The sequence below is a fragment of the Andrographis paniculata genome, unplaced genomic scaffold, assembly GCF_009805555.1.
Source record: "Andrographis paniculata isolate CXL003 unplaced genomic scaffold, ASM980555v1 Contig79END, whole genome shotgun sequence".
Taxonomy (NCBI): Eukaryota; Viridiplantae; Streptophyta; class Magnoliopsida; order Lamiales; family Acanthaceae; genus Andrographis; species Andrographis paniculata.
In genome coordinates, this window is record NW_026137616.1 from 3,291,999 (window position 1) to 3,309,378 (window position 17,380).

Here is a 17,380-nt window from a genome sequence, read left to right on the forward strand (position 1 = left end):
TTTATTGACTTGGAGTAGTTAGAATACAATGAAATTCTTAAATAACTTTTTAGGTTGTGATTCTCTAAGAACTTGAATATAAGTTTTTTATAATCATAAAATTTTGAATTAAAATATTACGTGATGTTAAGTAAATGTAAATATGAGTTTGACTTGATATTTTAAATAAAAAAAATATATATAATATATTAAATTAAACCTAATAATTTGATGGGAAATTTAAGGGATAGTGCAAGACCATAACAAACTTCCTTCCGCTTCTTTAAAATCTTGATATGGTGGTCTCGCACTATTCACATATATTTATTTCAAAAGAATCAAATCAAATATTTATTTTTTAATATATTATAAAAAATTTAGAATTTTCATTTAAAACATTAGATTTTATGGGTGTTGTGTGTTTCTTACTTGGTAGCGAGGCCTTCGAGACTTCTTCCATCTCTGATGATTATGTAAACAGAGGCCGACTGGTCTCTCACCGGTGTACAAATTTCATTCACAACATTGTAAGCAATGTTAGACACGCGTTCCTGAAATATATATCATTTTATAAAGAATAAACAAGTACAAAAGTATATATACCTATATAAAGATATGAAACTGATTTTGACGGAAGAATGTGAATCAAAGCAATCAATCTGTGGCAAGGTGGACGTGTTTGATGCAACATATCGATCGTAAATTCCATTCTTAGCCCTTGCTATTGCAGTTTGACTATCGCAGTGAATCATTACGGGAGGTACTTGTTTAGTCTAGTATGGAATATCATCCATGAAGTTCCTCAGCCATTCGACTTCTTCGCCAACTTTGTCCAAGGCGATGAACTCCGATTCCATTGTGGACCATGCAATGCACGTCTGTTTTTTGGATTTCCACAAAACAACTCCTCCTCCAATCATAAATACATATCCACTGGTAGACAGTGAGTCTTTTGCATCGGATATCCAATTGGCATCGCAGTACCCTTCGAGTACCGGTGGATATTTCGTGTAGTGTATGCCAAAATTCAGAGTAAATTTAAGATAACTTAATACTGTTACTAGCGCTTTCCAGTGTTCATGACTGGGGTTGCTAGTGTATCGACTTAGCTTGTTTACGGAGCAAGCTAGGTCAGGCCTTGTACAATTTTTTAAGTACATTAGGCTTCCAATAATTTTGGCATAGTCTTCTTGAGCTACGGGGTCTCCCATGTTCTTGCTCAAGTGTACGCTGAGGTCCATTGGGGTTTTCACTTGAGTGTTTTCGTAGGCATTGAACTTTTTCAATATTTTGCCACATAGTGAGACTTAGTGAGAACAATACCTTCGTCTTGTCTTAGAATCTTCATTCCAAGGATGACGTCGGCTAGCCCCAAATCTTTCATGTCGAAGTTACGACTCAACATGCATTTGACCTCATTGATCAGACTGACCTCTTTAGCCATGAATAGTAGGTCGTCTACATATATACATATTATGATAAAACCAGAAGTTGTTTCTTTGATGTAGACACACTTTCCACACTTATTTATTTTAAAACCATTTGATAACATAACATTATCAAATCTCAAGTGCCATTGTAAAGGTGCTTGTTTAAGCCCGTACAAAGACTTTATCAGTTTGCACACCTTTTTCTCTTGGTCAGGAACGACATATCCTTCCGGTTGTTCCGTATATACCTTTTTTTTCTAGTTCACCATTTAGAAAAGAAGTCTTCACATCCATTTGGAGAATTTCAAGATTGTTCAAAGACGCAATCGAAAGAAGCATTCGAATAGATATTATCTTGGTTACCGGTGAATATGTGTCGAAGAAGTCAAACCCTTCTGTTTGTCTGTAGCCTTTTACTATGAGATGGGCTTTGTATTTGTCAATAAACCCATCAGCCTTGAGTTTCTTTTTCAAAACTCATTTACACTCTAGTGGTTTGCAACCTACGTGTAGGTCAGATAACACCCAAGTGTTATTATGCATTATTGGGTCTATTTCACTATCTATTGCTTCCTTCCAAAAATGAGCATCAGGACTAGATAGTGCTTCATTGATCCTTTTTGAATAATTGTCTAACATATATGTAACAAAATCCGATCAAAGGTTTTCTCAACCCTTGTCCTTTTGCTACGCCTAGGCTCTGAGGCCTCTTGATCAGGGCTATTGATTATTTGTTTTTTTTACGCCCCGTAGTTCTTCCTCTACGGATTTTGGATTGGACTGCATCATTTCCTTACAAGGGTAGATATTTTCAAAGAATGTGGCATTCCTTGATTCTATCGTAGTTCCCTCGGTCATCCTAGGGATTTTCTATTTGTGAACTATAAAACGATAAGCACTACTGTTTAGTGCGTATTAGATAAATATAGAATCTACCATTTTTGGGCCGATAGCGACTTGCTTTGCAGGCGAAACTTCCACTTTTGCTAGGCACCCCCACACTTTGAAGTATTTGTTTGTGGGTTTCTTGCATTTCCATAGTTCGTAAGGGGTGACATCCTTACCCTTAAGTGAAATCTTGTTCAGGATATAATTTGCAGTCATTACCGCCTCCCCCCACAGGTTTTGGGGAAGTCCTGAACTTATCAACAAGACATTCATCATTTCCTTAAGTGTTCGATTTTTGCGTTTTGGAACGCCGTTCGATTGAGGTGAATATGGAGTCGTTGTTTGATGAATTATGCCACTTTCGTTACATAATTCTTCAAACGGGGCCACATATTCGCCCCCTCTATCACTTAGAATTGTCTCGATTTTACAGTCAAGTTGATTTTCTGCCTCGGTTTTGAAGTTCTTGAAGGCCTCGATTGCTTGGCTCTTTTCCCTTAATAAGTAAAGATGACAATACTTTGTGCAGTTATCGATAAAGGTGATGAAATATTTCTTTCCACCTCTAGTTTGTTAAATCACATACATCGGTGTGAATTAACTCTAATGGCTTAGTCTCCTTTCGACAGACGGGAAGGGTAATTTTGTCATTTTGGCCTCTACGCAGACTTCACATCTGTTTTGAGTGTTCACCTCTTTTATATTTAGTAAATATATACTAATCCTTTTATAGCATCTAGGTTTACATGACCTAATCTACAATGCTATAAATCAGAACACTCGATCAAGTACAAAGAATCAATATTTTTATTATCAGTAGGTGGTGCTCGGCGCACGGTCATTACATTCAATTTGAACAACTCATTTGTAAGATAACTCCTAGCTATGAATATCTCATTTTTCAATAATATAAATTTATCTGCTACAAAGACAAGTTTTAAACCATGCCTAACTAGTAGCGATCCTGAGACGAGATTTTTCTGAATGTCTGGCACATGCAGGACCTCTTTTAGGGTTAGTTCTTTGCCAGAGGTCATCTTCAGCACCATGTTCCCTAGGCCTTGAACCTCAGAAGTTGCGTGATTTTCTATCTGTAGCTTTCTCCCTTCGGTCTCCTTGTAGGTCGAAAGCTTTGTTTTTTTGGAGCAAACATGGCAGGTTGCTTCAGTGTCAATATACCAAGCTCTCGGACTTTCCACATTATTTTTTTCGTATACAACAGCGACAAGGTTGTCACTATTGAGATCACGATCAATCTGGTGGCTCGTCTCGACCAAGTGGGAACTCAGCTTCTTCTTTTTTGGTGCCTTTCAGTCCTTAACCTGGTATCCTATTTTACCACAGTTAAAACAGTTACCTGTAGACTTTGACTGTTTGGCTTTGCCCTTGTCCGTTTGAGCTGGGCGTGCATGTTATTTGGAGGAATCTCCGACCAAGTTGGCTTTTGCAATATCTCTCCACTTTTAGCTTTGTGATGTTTTTTTTGTCTTCCTCTATCTGGATCCGGACAATCAGATCTTCAAGCCCCACTTGCTTTAGCTCATGCTTCAGCCCGTGCTTGAAGTTGCTCTAACTCGGGGGCAATTTCTCGATCATCACACTTGTGATGAACTTTTCTGGTAGTGGCATCTCCTCGTCGATAACAGTGAAAAATGTGTTGAAATTCTTCCACTTGTTCGGCGACATACTTGTCATCTACCATCTTATAGTCCATAAACTGGGCCACAACAAACATTTTAGACCCGGCATTCTTGGACTTATATTTTTTCTCAAGGGCATCCCATAATCCTTTCGCACTCTTTATTTTGCAATATACATTATAAAGAGAGTTAGAGAGACTACCTAATATCGTATTTCTTGTCATGTAGTCTTCATGTACCCACGATGCATAATTTGCATGTGTCTGATAGTCCGCACCGGGCTCTACGGTGATTGGGCCATCGTGCAACACAGAACATGGCAAACCCAATCATAGTCAGGTAGAAGAGCATCTTCTCCTGCCACCTCTTAAAATCCACCCTTGTGAATGGTTGTAGAACTTGTACATGGGGCATCATTTGTGGGCCAAGCTCAGGACCAACAGTTTAGGTCGCGAATAAAGCAAAGGGTGCGGCCACAAACCCAGGAAAGCCCCCGCATCCCCCTGGGGCAAATCCAAAAAACATAAGGCTACTCATAAAGGGAACTGATCCTAAGTGGAGGAGTGACTACCTTGACTGCGGCTCCAGCGGCGGCTCCGACGACTCCTCCGGCGGCGGTTCCGGAGGTTCCTCCGGCGACTTCTCCTGCAGCGGTTTCGGTGAATCTGGCGGTGGCTCCGCGGCGACTTTGGCAGGGGTTGACATTCTCGAAAAGTAGTATCTAATTTTTGAGTGTTGGAATATATAGGTATTGCGAGAATAAACTTTGCCGTGAAACCGAGTCGATGATGGATCCTCTTTTCGAAAATTAGATATGCCTCGGTAGCACCTCCGGTAGCTGGCGTTTTAACCCAAAGATAAAACGGTTTCCGTCTCCAATGAGAGTGACACCTCTATCGTTGGAGCTCCGGCGAACAACGCAAGAGAGAAACTGAAGTGGGAAGGTTGCCGGAAAGCTAGAAGAGATAAGAGAAGGGAGAGAGAGTTGTTGATGTTAGTGTTTAGAATGAAGGGGAGAGGCTATATAGGCGTCTCCACTGAGCCAAAATGGCAGGGGATCAATCACGATCATAATTACGACCTTAATTATCGATGTAATTTATTCTAAATTCAAACCTTCCGTTTGAAGCAGTCGTAATTGCTTCTAATTACAAAATTTCCATCTATGACAATTGTAATTTATTCTAATTTCAAACCTTCCGTTTGAAATTATAATAAATCTCTCCAACGGATAATATTTTATCCAAATAATACCGCTACTTAGATCATATATCCGAATTTAATTTGGAGACAAACAAAATAGTCAAAATATTAACCAAACCTCATATACAATAAATAAATAATATTTATTTATTTCTTCCAAATTAATCTAATTAATTTTGTACACCGACCCGTCCCATTTTCACTCACAAAATAATGGATTGCAAAATAACCGATTATCCAACACCTTGAAGACGTCACCGTCGATAGACATATCAAACGCCTTCTCATCACTCCTCACAAAACATCTCGTGATTCCTCCGCTGCACAAAACTGCCGCATTCAGAACCTCCACCGCCACCGCCACCGCCACCAACAACATCGTCGCCATTTCCTTTATCCTCCTTCCTTTCGCAACAATATCGACACCTACTGTACCTCAATCCGATCGTCTCTGCTGCGAGCAGCCGCACATTGTCCATGTGTGATGATGAAATGGATAACGACGGAGCAGTCTTTGTAGAAAATCGTTTGTGGGAATGTGAACTTTCTCACTCCAGTTGACTTTTGTTACATTCCTTCCCTTCCCTTCCCTCGCTCGTACTGATTAGAGGATCACAATGCCATATTTAATCTGTACCGTTCATTTTGAGAGACTCATTTCATCGACGGTGTTTATTTACCAAGTCGTTCGAATTCTAGGAGCGTATTTGGAAATGGAAATTTTGTCGTCTGTAATCATTTGGAAAAATTTTAAATTATTACTCCATCGGCACGTTATTTATACGTTGATTAATAATAGTAATCCCTCGTTCATGCAAATTTATCCCGATTGATGGGACACGAATTTTTAAATAAAAATAGTATTTGAATGACAAAGATTGTATATTTAATAGATGTATTATTATTATTATTATTTTTTTTATGAAAATATAGACGGTGAGAATAACATAAGGGGGAGGGTTACGTGCTGTTTGGGCATGTCAATTTGGCCTAATACTGTGGCAAGTGAACTTATGATCGTGGGTCAAGGTTCTAACCCCACACCTACAGGTCTATGTGCCTCGCCTAATGTGACTTGTCTTGTCGGACCTAGTTTGCAGGATATTAGGTTCAGGCAGAGGTTTAGTCGGTGCACACTTTCGGGTAGAGACTGCGGATTCCTAAGTTATATTTAAAATATAATATATATAACTTATATTTTTGTTTTTGCGGCTTTGTTACCATGCTGATTAAATATCGACTGTCAAATTTATTACTAATAGCACAATATCATCCTATAGACACAACACAATAATCCTTTTTTATTACTATGTTCTATACTCTCGTTATTAAATAACAGTGTTCTTAACTAAATTATAATTGGTTTCTTGCAATAAAAAAAAAAAAAAAATTGTTTTTATAACCACATTTGTAAATACAAAAAGTATTGATTCAAAGTTATAATAAATTATAATCAATGAATTAAATTACATTTGTGACATGAAAAATATATATTATTACTGATATTTTGTAAAACACGATGATTATATATCAAAAAAGCAAAATATTAACTATGAAACAGCACAACAATAATATTTAAAAAACAGAAAAATTACTTGAAAAGAACGCAATAAAATTTTCAAAATAACACAATAAGATAAAAATAAAAATGAGTGTGTACGCATCGGTTTTCGAATAAAAGATCCTACTAGCAAATCAAAATACATAATTAATTATTCAAACTAATATATATTATAGTTAACCTTAATTAATAACAATAGCATAAGCAGAGGCAGATGCTACACAGATGGTAAAGCTCAGTTGAAGACTGAAAGGATGAGAGGGCAGACATGCAGTAAAATCAATGAACTAACAAAGTGGGTCTGCGTGTATATGTTAATAAAATTTTGAAATTCTGATTGTTGTGATTTAGTAATATATAAATCCATAATATCTAATAGTGCAATATACATTATTAAAAAAAAAACAGAAGAGCACAATTGTAATATGACGAAATTAAAATGATTATATCACAAAAGTAAAGTAAATTATGAAATAGCACAACAATAATATTTTAAAAAACACAAAGAATACTTTAAAGAAAACAAAATAAAAATTTTAAAATATCACAATAAAATGCAACAGCAGACACAATATGCATATATAATATATATATAAACGTAATTTTTGTATATTATGTAAGTCATATAGTGCAATTAAACATCAAAATTCTGACCGTAAATGCGTAATTCAAACAATGAACCACTGGACCATCTATGTATAAACATCTCTCATAAATAAATCAAATTGCAGAATATAAGCCACCAGACAGATTTGGACACAATACTGATTCATACTAATTTGAGAATGCACAAAAAAAAAAGGAAAGAAATTCAAAAAACTGATATGAAAAAACAGCTATGATCATATCATAATAACATAATAATTATATCACAAGAGCACAATTATTATAGCACGAAAGCACAATGATTATATGGCGAGAGCACAATAATTATATCACAAAAGTACAATATTAATTCTAAAATAGGACAACAAAATTATTTAAAGAGTACAACAACAGACATACATGTGATGATCAATTCAAAAATAGAGAGAGATAGGAATGTAAGACGCAATTTAGATTTTTTTTCTTTAAAAAAAATAAAATAAATAAGAGATAGAAGAAGATTATATTATAATAAAAAAAAAAAGCAAAAGAAAAAAGAAAAAAATTTCAAAAATTGATACGAAGAGCACACTTATTATATCACGAAAATACAATTGTTATATCACAATTGTACAATATTAATTATAAAAAAACACAACAAGGATAGTTGTTTATTGTGTATACAATTCTCTTTCTATTCATCTTCTGCAATTATTTGGTTTATTTTCTATTCATGTTTTAAATATATAATTACTTAATTTATTAATTTTTTAATATTAATTTTAATTTGTCTTCTATGATTTTAATATTCGAGTACTAAGGAGAACATAAAAATATACAATAAATTAATTATAGGCATCTAAATCCTAAGAAAGAAGACAATGTTCGACAGAGGAAAGCGATGTTGCAGGGAAAAAATAGATGCGGGCGGCCCACTAAAAAAATTCTATTTAAAATATTATAAAAAACTCTAAAATAAAATAAAAATATAATTAAATGAATAAAAATATATTGAACCTTCTAGAACGATCCAGTGAATACTATATAAATTTTCAACCCTAGAATTAGGGTTATTGTATATTTTCATGGCGGCGCTATTGCTCGTATTCAAATTAGGGTTTACGATATAACAAGGGCTTTTTCTGGTTCGAATTGGTTGATTTTGTGTTTTTCTTTTTAAATTTTCAGTTGATTTGCTTGTTTGATTTTCGTCTATTTGTTTTGTTGTTTCACTCGAAGATATGAGAGATGATATGAGAGCCAAAATGAAATCTTGGCACCACAATTTGGAACAGAAGTGGCTGAGGATTGAGACTCGATCGTTGGGCCATGGATGGAAGGGTGGTGAGATAGGTGTTGGTTTTGGGGATGATGAATCAAATACAATTTTGAGGTAGGTAGGTTTTGTAAAATTGATTAAAGATTTAAAGCAAGTATTTTTACCGTGACGAAAAACTATTATGTATCAATTAATCTTGCATCCTCATTGGATCTTGTTCTTATCAAACTCTACCATCAATTATGAGCGAAGGGGGAGGACTTGGATCGAACCCGAAAAATCTTCAGCTCACTCTTGGCTACGAAATCTCGAAATCATCCAGCAGTGGTGGCCGTTCGACAAAGATCTCCTTCGTCAGGTAGCTTTTGAGTTGATGACTAAGAACAGATACTATTCCTAGATGACGAACAAAAATTTATAGTTTTCTCCTCTGCAGTTCGATTTCTTGGATGAACAAGGAACGTGGATCATAATCTACAATATCCGGGAAGACGACGAGGGATCGCCTGAATTAGATTTCGACACAGTTGAACACATTTTATCGTCGGTACGCCGTCCAGGTAGAAACGACAGCAGAGGAGTCGTCGGTATGCTGTCCATCCCTATCGTTGGGTCGAACACATTTTATCATCGGTCATGTTAACATTGGTCGTCTTTCAGGTGTCATCGAAGCGAACTTTGTCGAGCCGGCGCACGATAAACAGGGATTCGTGCGAACGACTGCCCGGTCTCGGCTTGAGTCGAGACTTATGTCCAACCAGAAAAACTACTGGTTTCTCACCTTGCTCAAAGTTCACTTTGATTCTGTTCAAACTGCCGGTTTCGATTTTTATGGTCGATTTTTACGCTTTCTGCAGGTCCCTAAATTGTCATCTCATCAGCTATGCTCAGCGGCACGGACCTGAGAAATGTGCTTCACCCGAGCCAGCTATCAAATTTCTTCATTCATTTGAGTGGACTGATCGACGCTGGATTTGGAGAGAAGACATCTTTCTTGTTCGGACCTGTGTTGATGGTGACAGATTTAGGAGGGCTAACAATTTTCGTAAACCCTACGGATTGACTCATCCAATTAAGAAAAAAAAAAAGGATAACATGCCAGGACGGATGAGCCTTTTTCTCGGACGGACCTCAAGTATTGCCTCGAGGAACCCCACGAAGCTGTTTGGATTGATGCACCGGAAGATGATTCTGTTCTTGAGGGATCTTCTTAGCTAGTAGGTAACAAGTTGTAATTTTGTGGGATCATAGTCATTGTTTGTACTTAATTCAACATTGGAAAGGAGGGTACATTCTAAGTTCAATAGGGTTTTGATTTTTCATAGTCGACCTACAGATTGTAAGTATTTTGTTTGTCCAAAGCACACCAATTACGCAAAGGGGGCATTGATTTTCCGATTGATTGACACTTGCAAGTATGGATTTGAATTGTTTCTAACCTCAATATTTATATATATTCTCATGGGTAAAATGATTCATGTGCGCAAATGAGACATCCTAAATTTTGTATTCACTGGCTAAGTTAATTTGCTTGATTGGTAAGTAAGTTATGGATGATTTTCGCAAGTGCTTTTGTGTGGATATGCATAAGAAAAAAAGCTTCGGCTAAATGTGTTTTATATGTTTGAGTGTGTGGTTTAATCTACCAATAGTACTCATTCCTATGATTCTGATAAAGTATAGAATCTTTAGTTTAACAATAGAATGTTTTTGTTTTTCTAAATAAATGTGTTAGATTTCGTAATAATTGTCAATTTGAATTCGGATAACGAATTCTTTTTCCAGAACCCTCATGGTGCAAGAGATTCCATTATGAATGATTGGCTGCATTAGATAGATTAGATAGTTTCCCCGTTTTGTCGTCTCCTGCTCTTAAATAAATGTAACCCTTCGTGCGGGTTAATGTTTATTGTTTTCTTCAATACAATGCTCTAGCTAACATCAATATTGAATAGTAGTTTTACATTTATTATCTCTACGATGTTGGCGACTTAAACTAGAGTTCCACAGATATAGCAATAGTTCAATAGTCGGAAATAAGCATTTCCCTTAGATATTTTTTAAAAATATCCAGAAATTTGTACTGCTTTCTTACAAAGCGGCATAGCAACTGCAGTCGAAAATACAAGTACCCTATAACAAATTACTATTATTATTATTGAGTAGTGGTAGCAGTAGAATCGTCGATAGAATGCCAGTACCTGTTGAAGAACCACATGGAGTCGGCTTCCACCGCAACCCCATCGTGGTTCCGGTGCCAGCTGTAGTACGCGTGTGTCCTGTTCTTTATAGCGAATGTCGCATGTCCGAAGCTCGCCTCCCGGAACGCCGAGTATTTCGGCTGTGGCTCTGTCATGCTGACATTACATTACAATCATTTCAGCCTTCATTAGGATTTATTTAGTGATTGTTATGAATTTCACATGTATTTTAGAAGAATCAAATCAAATATTTATTTTTTTAATATATTAAAAATATTTAAAATTTTCATTTAAAACATTACATTTTATGTGTGTTGTGTGTTTCTTACTTGGTAGCGAGGCCTTCGAGATTTCCTCCATCTCCGATGATTATGTAAACAGGGGCCGACTGGTCTCTCACCGGTGTACAAATTCCATTCACAACATTGTACGCAATGTTAGACACGCGTTCCTGAAATATTTATCATTTTATAGAGAATAAACACGTACAAAAGTATATATACCTATATAAAGATATGAAACTGATTTTGATGGAAGAATGTGAATCAAAGCAATCAATCTGTGGCAAGGTGGACTTGTTTGATGCAACATACCGATCGTTCATAGGCGTGTACATGGCCAGCAAACACGACGTCGACTTTGTATTTGACGAACCACGGCTCGTACATAACTCTCATGGTTTCTCCTTCCATGTAGTGGTAGTTGTAGCTGTTGTACCATGGAGAATGCATCAGCACAATCAGCCATGGCGTCTCGGATCTGTTCACCTTCGGCAGCTCCTCTTCGAGCCACGTGTATTGAGGAGTGTATTTACCTTTCAAAAAAGAGCAAAAAAGAATAACAAACAAGTTGTTGCATGCCATTTTGACCAGTTTTCCAATTGCATTTTGTTTTATTTACCAACCGTATGCTGAATAAGAAGCCAGAACTATGATATGTGCTGAAGCTCTCTTGATAGAGTACCAAAATGGTTCGGTGCTCTTCGATGCTTTGTAAGGGACGTAATAACGGTGCTTATGAGGCTTGAATGGTTTCGTTTCGCCCTGCAAAGATTTAACAGCTGTAAGCCTAGTTGATCCCATACAACATATGTTACCATAGATTTCAGCACAAAAAATATATTCATACAACACACCTAAAAGTATAAACCGAAAACACATTCTTTAATTTCATCTCCTAAATTATCAGATATCTACTCATCCTCTAATCCAACAGCGAGCATAAACATAATTTTTTTTCAGAAATGGAATTTGAGAAGCTCAAGCAGTTGTGATTAAATGAAAATATGGATTGATTCTATGATATGATCCCTCTAATGAAAGAAACTACATAGTTAAAGGAGATGAAGAACACTTACAATTTTAGGATCGAAATCGATCTCATGATTTCCAGCAGTCCAGATCCAGGGTTGGAAAGCCACACTCCTCTCCACAAACCTCCCCCATGAATCCCACCTCCTATTGTCATGGAAATCATACCTATCGGCATAAGAAAGATCGCCAACAAACAACAGAGTCTGCCCCTTCTTCGGATTCTTCTCATAATGTGTAAGTGTCTTGTTTGAGTCGTAACTCTGCCCCAAATCCCCTGTCAAAAAGCTCACAAAAATTCAATACAATCATTTTGAAGCACTGGGAAGTACCAAGTTTAGGCTATGATATTTAAAGCTCTCCAAGACCATAATATAGCATTTTGTATCCTGCCTATCCAACAAGCAATAACAAATAAACAATACAAGTAACTATATATGTATGTATGTATATACCTATAAGACCAAAAGTATATGGAGCATCAGGCCCAACAGGTGGAGGTGTAGTGAACCAGAAAGTTCTTGTTGTGTGCCCAATACCGATCTCGTAATAGTATTTGGTATTATACTGCCCAAAATTTAGAGTAAATTCAATGTTAGATTCACCACTTTTTGATGCACATAATCAAATTTTCTTAATCTGGACAAATCAATAACAAATTATACAAAAGAATTTTGGTTAATTAAATGCTGGATTCACAACTTCTTTATGCAAATAATTATCAGGACAAGCTTATACTGAAGATAGTGTAAATTCAATGTTGGATTCCCAATTTTTCTACCCACGTAATCACTCTTTCTATAATTCTCTTTGTCAGGACAAATCAATAGCAAATTATACCCAAGAATCAGTGTAAATTCACTGCTGGATTCACCACTTTTCGATGCAGAGAATCACTTGTTCTTATATTCTCTTATTCAGGAACCAAAAAAAAACTATCCAGAAGAAACCCATAAAGACGATACAGAAGTGCAGAGAATCTACCTCCAAATTCCCAACAGTGCAATGATGGATGTATCCAGAAGTGTAGTTGTAAAATGTGTACCTAGTGACCTTCCCCTCTGCCTTCTTCTTCTTCCTCTCATTGCTGTTCTCAGCCCAATACAGCACGGTGCTCGAACCTTGTTCATCTACAGTTACCCACGATACAATCACTGCTTTTCCTTCATAATCTCCCTGCGTAATATGCACCTGAAAAAATAAAAATAAAAATCCAAAACAAGTTTACTCGCATCGAAAAAAAAAAAAACAAAAAAATTCATCTGAAAAGTAGCTGCTGCAACTTGCGAAGTAAAAACATCTCAATCTCGCAAACATCAACGAAAAACTTCCAAACAGAGCAATGAACTTGAAATCGAAGCTGAATAAAACAAAATTAAGCGCGAAAACCAAAATTAAACATCCGAGGACTTCGAAAAACACCTGCTGAGGAGCATTGTAGCCTGGAGGAACCTTGAAGACATCACTGTCGAGAGGCATATCAAACGCCTTCGCATCTCTCCTCACAAAACTGCTCGTGATTCCTCCGCTGCACAAAAATGCCGCATTCAGAGCCGTCACCGCCACCGCCACCGCCACCAACAACATCGTCGCCATTTCCTTAATCCTCCTTCCTTCCGCAACAATATCAACACCTACCGTACCTCAATCCGATCGCCTCCGCCGCGAACAGCCGCACATTGACGGAGAGTATCCGACAATTTGCGCCAAGTCCCAAGTGTGATGATGAAATGGATAACGACGGAGCAGTCTTTGTAGAAAATCGTTTATGGGAATGTGAACTCTTTCACTCCAGTTGACTTTCGTTACTTTCCCTCCCTTCGCTCACTCGTACTGATTAGAAGAGGATCACAACGCCATATTAATCTGCACCGTTCATTGTGAGAGAGTCTATTCATCTACGGCTATTATTTTCCATGGCGTTCGAATTCTAGGAGCGTATTGGAGATGTTCTAATCATTGCGAAAATTTAGTTATTTTTTTATATTTTTTTAAAAAAATGTGGTTTGAATTTTTTATTGAAATAATATATAATTGAAATATTTTGTGAATATACAATTTTCGAAAAAGAAAATATAAAGCGCAAATAGTAAATAATCGAAGTTTAAAACCAATATAAATACACTCTAAATTATTATTCTGTCGCACGTTATTTATATGTCTATTGATAATTTATATATTTTTTTCATTAGTATTTAATTAATTAATGATAGGGAGTTATAATATTATTATTAGTTAATTAATGATATTTATATATTTAAAATAAAATAATTATATATAATTTAAAAACTGAAGTATGTATTTTAATTTTTTAAATTAATGATTTTTTTATGGGTTCCATTAAAGATGATTAATTTATAAATTTCTAATTTATAAACACTGAAAATTCCTTTCTTTTTCTATTTTTTTAATAAATAAATATTTTTATCAATATTTAAAATTTCATATTCTATATATTTTATTGAAATATAATGCTAAAAATATTTAAAATATTAACTATTAAGATAATAAATAATATCATAATTTATTTTATAAAAAATGTGAAATTTTAAATGAAAATAAAAATATTTTTTTTAAGAGAGAAATAAAATGGTTTTTAAGTAAGTATATATATTATATATTATGTAATTAATTAAATTAATATTTTTTAATTATATTTGAATTTAATAAATTTTATGGGATAAATTAAAAAAATATCCATTATTGTAGAAAGGACGAAATATTTAATAGATTATTACTTTTTTATATATAAAAATATAGACCGTTAGAATAACATAAGGGAGGATTGTTTTCTTATTTGAGCATATAAATTTGACCCGTCATTAAATATAATATAAATAAATTACATATATTTTTATTTAAAATAGACACAAAATTATTTAGCACTATTTTATAAAATAATTTAAAAAAATTTAGACAGCTTTATAAATATACATACAATAAGAAAATCATTAATATGTAATTAATCAACAATATATGTATATAAATACAAATAATATATTCCTAATATCTATTTAACACTATTTGGTAAAATAACTTAGAGAAAAAATTTAGGTAGGTTATACTTTAAATATCAGATTTTTATGGTTTCAATTTTGTGTTTTCTGAAAAAATATATATTTTTTCTTCTTATAAAATATCACATCTTACATTATTTTAATATCAAACTCAAATCAAATTTTTTTCAAACTCATACAAAAAAACATACCCATAATAAGCATATATGAAGCACTATTTGATAAAAAATTTAAAATATTTAAAAAATCTTATATATATATATATATATAGTTATATACAACACACTGTTAATGTTTATATGCAATAGTAATAGCAATAGATAGCACATAATCAATATTCTTTCAACACACTAAAAATTGAATATATATATAATGTTTTTTTTCAAAAGAATTAATAAACTACACATATTCATTATTTTTATATTCCCTACACAATTTCTTATATCTCGCATTACAAAATTTACTTTTCAATAATCTCAGAAAACAAACATACTTATTCTTATATATTAAACACATTGAATATATAGTTAACAATGTACATAAATTTGTCCCGTAAGGGATGACAAACCCTAACACCTCCAGGTCTACATGCCACACATGGTTCATCTAGTGCAACTTGTCTTGTCGAGCGTAGTTTTGCAGGGCATTAGGTTCTTGTCATATGAATGATCGGATGGTTGGGATTAAATAAATATAGTGTATTGTGTGATATTATCAATTTATGTATAATAATAATATTTATCGTTTTTCTCATGTACTTCTGTTTATATTTCATATGTCATTGACATAATATTGAAATTAATTCGAATATGATAAATAAATTATTTTTTATTTTTTATTTTTACTTGTCTTTCAACGTACAGAGAAATATAATGCAAAGAAAAATAAGAATATTTCAAAGTATGTTTATTTGTTAATTTGTTTGCTTATTTTATTTTACTAGTTTGTTTTTATAGTTTTCTTTTAAAATATATTATTATAATCTCATAAATGCTATATTAAAATAATTATTCATAAAAAAATATCACCGACTAAATACAAAAATATTTTTTTGATGAATTTCCAATTCAATAGAATTTTTTATTATTTGATTTATCATTCTCTCATAAATTATTCATCCTCTAATTTTTCATTTGGTACACATCATTAAGGGTGAGCAAAATATTCGAAATCTGAAAATTCAATCCGAATCAAACCGAAATTTAAAATTTGGTTCAGATTTTCGGATTGGATCGGATTGAATTTTTAACAAATTTTGAATTTTCGGATCGGATCGGTATACTTAAAATCCGAACCAATCCGAAATATAACATTTTAATATATTTTTTTATTATACATATTTAATATTTTATTAGAAAATATTATATTTTAATATAAAAAACTCAAATTTATTAATTATATTTAATTTTAATATATTATATAAATTTGATATTATAAAAGAAATTTAAAAATTTTAAAAATAATAATAAAAATATTTAGAATTTCGGATTTTTCGGTTTGGTTCGGATTACGGATTTTCGGATTTTGAATTTCGGTTATTTTGGTTCGGTTCGGATTAGTTTTTTCAAAACTTTCGGATTTTTCGGATCGGTTCAAATTTCCAAACCGAAAATCCGAATGCTCACCCCTACGCATCATCCGCTCTATATTTTATCCAGATTGTTGTAATTTCTTTTTATATATTTTTAAGTGGATTTTCTATTTTACTAAATAATAATAATAATAATTAACTCTAATTTTCTATTGATTTTTTTAATTTTTTAATTTATTTCTTTACCATCATTATTTTATAATTGTATTATTTATACAAACGAGGCTATTTTTAATCAACACGCATATAACACATATTTAAACATTAAAATACTTAAATAATTATTTTAATTAAAAAAACTCCAATTCAAAATAAAATTTTAAAAACAAATGGAAGCTAAATTAAAATTAAAATTAAAATTCCAAAAAACAAGGGAAAGCTAAATGATGAATAAGGCGATCAAGTGAGGTCGTACATGGAAGTCAATGGCAAAAGATGGATAACTTTAATAGGGGATGGCATGTCCGTGCCCACCTATAAATTATTCAGACCACTAGCAATGGACATTAAATAATAATAATAATAATAATAATAATAATAATAGTTCCGTAAAAGATAATATGACAGAAGTAGACTCGTCATTTTGAATTTGAATTTTTGGATATATCCAAGAGATACTTATTATATTTTAATAATAATATATATTTTGTATTATAATATATATATATATATATTTTGTCCCGTAAGAGACTTGTG

General features: G+C 33.5%; 2 protein-coding genes across 5 annotated transcripts; one reads left to right on the forward strand and one right to left on the reverse strand.

The window, feature by feature from the left end:
• Positions 1-477: 477 nt before the first annotated feature.
• LOC127240635 (purple acid phosphatase-like) lies at positions 478-13,847 on the reverse strand. 4 transcript variants are annotated; one of them, XM_051259419.1, is made up of 9 exons: positions 13,499-13,847; positions 13,061-13,267; positions 12,532-12,643; positions 12,124-12,353; positions 11,671-11,809; positions 11,360-11,580; positions 11,096-11,217; positions 10,767-10,922; positions 478-530 (listed from the first exon to the last, which is right to left on the reverse strand). In XM_051259419.1, exons 1-9 carry the CDS (start codon positions 13,670-13,672, stop codon positions 497-499), a joined length of 1,395 nt encoding a protein of 464 aa, XP_051115376.1. In that variant the 5' UTR covers positions 13,673-13,847; the 3' UTR covers positions 478-496. The 4 variants fall into 4 exon arrangements, with proteins under 4 accessions (XP_051115376.1, XP_051115374.1, XP_051115377.1 ...); XM_051259417.1 differs by lacking the exon at positions 478-530 and adding an exon at positions 5,674-5,740; XM_051259420.1 differs by lacking the exon at positions 478-530 and adding an exon at positions 5,821-5,869.
• On the forward strand, positions 8,488-10,236 carry LOC127240636 (uncharacterized). Its single transcript, XM_051259421.1, has 3 exons — positions 8,488-8,679; positions 8,818-8,923; positions 9,002-10,236. Exons 1-3 carry the CDS (start codon positions 8,528-8,530, stop codon positions 9,206-9,208), a joined length of 465 nt encoding a protein of 154 aa, XP_051115378.1. The 5' UTR covers positions 8,488-8,527; the 3' UTR covers positions 9,209-10,236.
• Positions 13,848-17,380: the final 3,533 nt, after the last annotated feature.

What these genes read in the sequence shown, in the direction of transcription:
- LOC127240635 (XM_051259417.1), bottom strand. Translation starts at nt 13,672, where the DNA reads ATGGCGACGATGTTGTTGGTGGCGGTGGCGGTGGCGGTGACGGCTCTG. An exon ending in ATATACTTTTGGTCTTATAG is followed by an intron (nt 12,354 to 12,531) that starts GTATATACATAC and finishes GCTTTTTGACAG; the next exon opens with GGGATTTGGGGCAGAGTTAC. An exon ending in TCGATTTCGATCCTAAAATT is followed by an intron (nt 11,810 to 12,123) that starts GTAAGTGTTCTT and finishes AAATCTTTGCAG; the next exon opens with GGCGAAACGAAACCATTCAA.
- LOC127240636 (XM_051259421.1), top strand. Translation starts at nt 8,528, where the DNA reads ATGAGAGATGATATGAGAGCCAAAATGAAATCTTGGCACCACAATTTG. An exon ending in GAATCAAATACAATTTTGAG is followed by an intron (nt 8,680 to 8,817) that starts GTAGGTAGGTTT and finishes TTATGAGCGAAG; the next exon opens with GGGGAGGACTTGGATCGAAC. An exon ending in ACAAAGATCTCCTTCGTCAG is followed by an intron (nt 8,924 to 9,001) that starts GTAGCTTTTGAG and finishes TCTCCTCTGCAG; the next exon opens with TTCGATTTCTTGGATGAACA.